General features: G+C 60.5%; 1 protein-coding gene across 1 annotated transcript; it reads left to right on the top strand.

Annotated features, from left to right (window-relative positions):
* The first annotated feature begins 812 nt into the window (after nucleotides 1-812).
* Nucleotides 813-3191, top strand: LOC309875446 (tubulin beta-2 chain). Its single transcript, XM_082754858.1, has 4 exons — nucleotides 813-903; nucleotides 1190-1298; nucleotides 1593-1703; nucleotides 1897-3191. The coding sequence occupies exons 1-4, from the start codon at nucleotides 847-849 to the stop codon at nucleotides 2955-2957; spliced, it is 1338 nt and encodes a 445-aa protein (XP_082610984.1). The 5' UTR covers nucleotides 813-846; the 3' UTR covers nucleotides 2958-3191.

Below are 3191 nucleotides of genomic sequence, written 5' to 3'. Positions count from 1 at the left end.
CCGAGAGGCTTTGGAAAAGGAAGGACCTGCTTTCCCTCCCGCATCCCCCGGTAACACAAAGTATTTATTGTGGGAATATTTCTTTTGGAAATAACCTCTCTTCTTTTTTTTTTTTTTTCCTTTTTTTTTCTCTCTCTTTTTTTTTTTTTTTTTTCCTTTTTTTTTCTCTCTCTTTTTTTTTTTTTTCTCTTTTTTTTTTTTTTTTCTCCTTTTTTTTTTTTAATTTTCTTTTTTTCCCCCTTTTTCACCCTCCAGTCTCATCAAGCTCTGTAGCGGGCATACACTGGGATGCTACACCTCCCCAATAAAAATAAAAAAAAAAAAAATGTGAAAACGTGAAAAATAAGAAGTGCCTTCATGTTAGGAATAAGCAACCAGGGCGGGTTCCTTTCTTTACAGCGCTAGCCCTCCGCTTTCCGTGCCTGGGCTGGGCTTTTAAAATGGCTCCCTCCGCAGCCTCCAGCAGCTGGGCAGGGGCTCGGCGATGGAGAAGCGGGGCCAGGCGCCCCCTGCCACCGGGGCAGCCCCCACTGAGCCCGGGCTGCGCCGCACCGAGCCCCCGGGCACCGCCCCGAGCCCCCGGCACCTGCCCGGCTCCGCGCCTTTGTCCCCGGGGCGGTGGCGGCCGGGTGGGGGAGGCCCCGCCCTTAGCCACGCCCCCCTGCGCTCCCATTGGCTGCCCGCGATAACCCACCGCCCTGTAACCCACACGACGTCACTCCGGGGGGCGGGGCCTCAGCGGGGGCTTTAAAGGCGGGCGCGGGGCGCGGCCGCCGCAGCCCGGGCGGGAGGGAGGCGACGGCGGAGGGAGGGAGGCTGCGGCGGGGCGGCGGCACCACCGGCACCATGCGTGAGATCGTGCACATCCAGGCCGGGCAGTGCGGCAACCAGATCGGCGCCAAGGTACCGCCCGCGCCCCCCGGGGGCTGTCCCCGACGGTGGGAGTGCACCGGGCATCGCCTCACCCGGTGCCGGTATCGGGAGCCCGGCTGCGGCTCGGTGCTGGGCGGTGCTGCTCGGATCGGATCGGATCGGGTTGGATCGGTCCCGGGGGGCTGCGGGGGGTGGTGGTGGATCCCCTGGCGCCGCGTGGCGGGGCGGTGGTCGGGGGTGTGGGGGAGCGAGGGGGCGGGGTCGTGGTGACGCCCCCTTTGTATCTGTGTCCCCCCCCCATCTCCGGTCCCCGCAGTTTTGGGAGGTGATCAGCGACGAGCATGGCATTGACCCCACCGGCAGCTACCACGGGGACAGCGACCTGCAACTGGAGAGGATCAACGTCTACTACAATGAAGCCACCGGTAACTGGCCCCCGGGGGCTGGGCTCCTGCTTGGGGGCTCGGGGGAATGGGGGTGAGGTGCCCCGGGTGTGCGTCCCGCTGTGGGAGCTGCGCCCTGTCCCTATGCGCCGCTGGTGGCTGCCTGGCACAGCCCTCGTAGCTGCTTTGTGTGCCGGTCCCTGTCCCCCTCCCTCCTAATGCCCTTTCCATATGGGCGGTGAATCCTGCAGGGGGGCTGGGGGCAGCCCAGCGGTGCCTTCATTGCACTGGCTGCTGCCTATAAGGTCGTAACACCAACACCATTTCCTCCTGCAGGTAACAAGTATGTCCCCCGTGCCATCCTGGTGGACCTGGAGCCCGGCACAATGGACTCCGTGCGCTCCGGTCCCTTTGGGCAGATCTTCCGACCAGACAACTTTGTCTTTGGTGAGTAAATGCAGTGCAGCTCTCCCAGAGCATGAGCAATTGGCTCACAAAGGCTCAGTGCAAGTGACTGGGGTGGGGCTGGATCACTGCGACAGGGCTGGGAGCGAGGGATGAGCCCCCTGGGGCAGGAGAAGACACATATCAGCTCCTTACAGCTCACTAACATGGCACCTTGCTCCTGGTCTGCCTGCAGGACAGAGTGGGGCTGGCAACAACTGGGCCAAGGGGCACTACACCGAAGGTGCTGAGCTGGTGGACTCTGTGCTGGACGTGGTGAGGAAGGAGTCGGAGAGCTGCGACTGCCTGCAGGGCTTCCAGCTGACCCACTCGCTGGGCGGCGGCACCGGCTCGGGCATGGGCACCCTGCTGATCAGCAAGATCCGCGAGGAGTACCCCGACCGCATCATGAACACCTTCAGCGTCATGCCCTCCCCCAAGGTGTCGGACACGGTGGTGGAGCCCTACAATGCCACCCTTTCTGTGCACCAGCTGGTGGAGAACACGGACGAGACCTACTGCATCGACAACGAGGCCCTGTACGACATCTGCTTCCGCACCCTGAAGCTGACCACTCCCACGTACGGGGACCTCAACCACCTGGTGTCGGCCACCATGAGCGGCGTGACCACCTGCCTCCGCTTCCCCGGCCAGCTGAACGCCGACCTGCGCAAGCTGGCGGTCAACATGGTGCCTTTCCCCCGGCTGCACTTCTTCATGCCGGGCTTCGCCCCCCTGACCAGCCGCGGCAGCCAGCAGTACCGCGCCCTGACGGTGCCCGAGCTCACCCAGCAGATGTTCGACTCCAAGAACATGATGGCCGCCTGCGACCCCCGCCACGGCCGCTACCTGACGGTGGCGGCCATCTTCCGCGGCCGCATGTCCATGAAGGAGGTGGACGAGCAAATGCTCAACGTGCAGAACAAGAACAGCAGCTACTTCGTGGAGTGGATCCCCAACAACGTCAAGACGGCCGTCTGCGACATCCCGCCGCGCGGCCTCAAGATGTCCGCCACCTTCATAGGCAACAGCACGGCCATCCAGGAGCTCTTCAAGAGGATCTCGGAGCAGTTCACGGCCATGTTCCGCCGCAAGGCTTTCTTGCACTGGTACACCGGCGAGGGCATGGACGAAATGGAGTTCACCGAGGCCGAGAGCAACATGAACGACCTGGTCTCAGAGTACCAGCAATACCAGGACGCCACTGCTGACGAGCAGGGTGAATTTGAAGAGGAGGGAGAAGAGGATGAAGCGTAAAGTGGTAATGGGTAGGAGTAAAGTATAGTCTGATCAGGCAAGTGTTCATTGAGAGGAGAAATCTGTGCAGTTGTGCTGAAGCATGCGTTTCTTTAATTTGGTGCTCTCCACTGTTGCTTCTGTCAGCAGTTTTGTATCCTTGACTGTCCAATGTAACAGTAGTTGCAAAAATACTTCAGAGTCTTCTGTCGAAATGGTTAACTTCTCAAACATAAAGGCTTTTTGTGTTCTAAA

The sequence above is a fragment of the Aythya marila genome, assembly GCF_965140915.1.
Source record: "Aythya marila genome assembly, chromosome: 2".
Taxonomy (NCBI): Eukaryota; Metazoa; Chordata; class Aves; order Anseriformes; family Anatidae; genus Aythya; species Aythya marila.
The sequence above is the reverse complement of the archived record's forward strand: the minus strand, read 5'-3'. Positions and strand labels throughout refer to the sequence as shown.

Bases quoted from the DNA above. Each gene is read 5' to 3' on its own strand.
- LOC309875446 (XM_082754858.1), top strand. From the start codon at position 847: ATGCGTGAGATCGTGCACATCCAGGCCGGGCAGTGCGGCAACCAGATC. The intron at 904-1,189 runs GTACCGCCCGCG...CGGTCCCCGCAG, and splicing joins GCAACCAGATCGGCGCCAAG to TTTTGGGAGGTGATCAGCGA. The intron at 1,299-1,592 runs GTAACTGGCCCC...TTCCTCCTGCAG, and splicing joins CTACTACAATGAAGCCACCG to GTAACAAGTATGTCCCCCGT.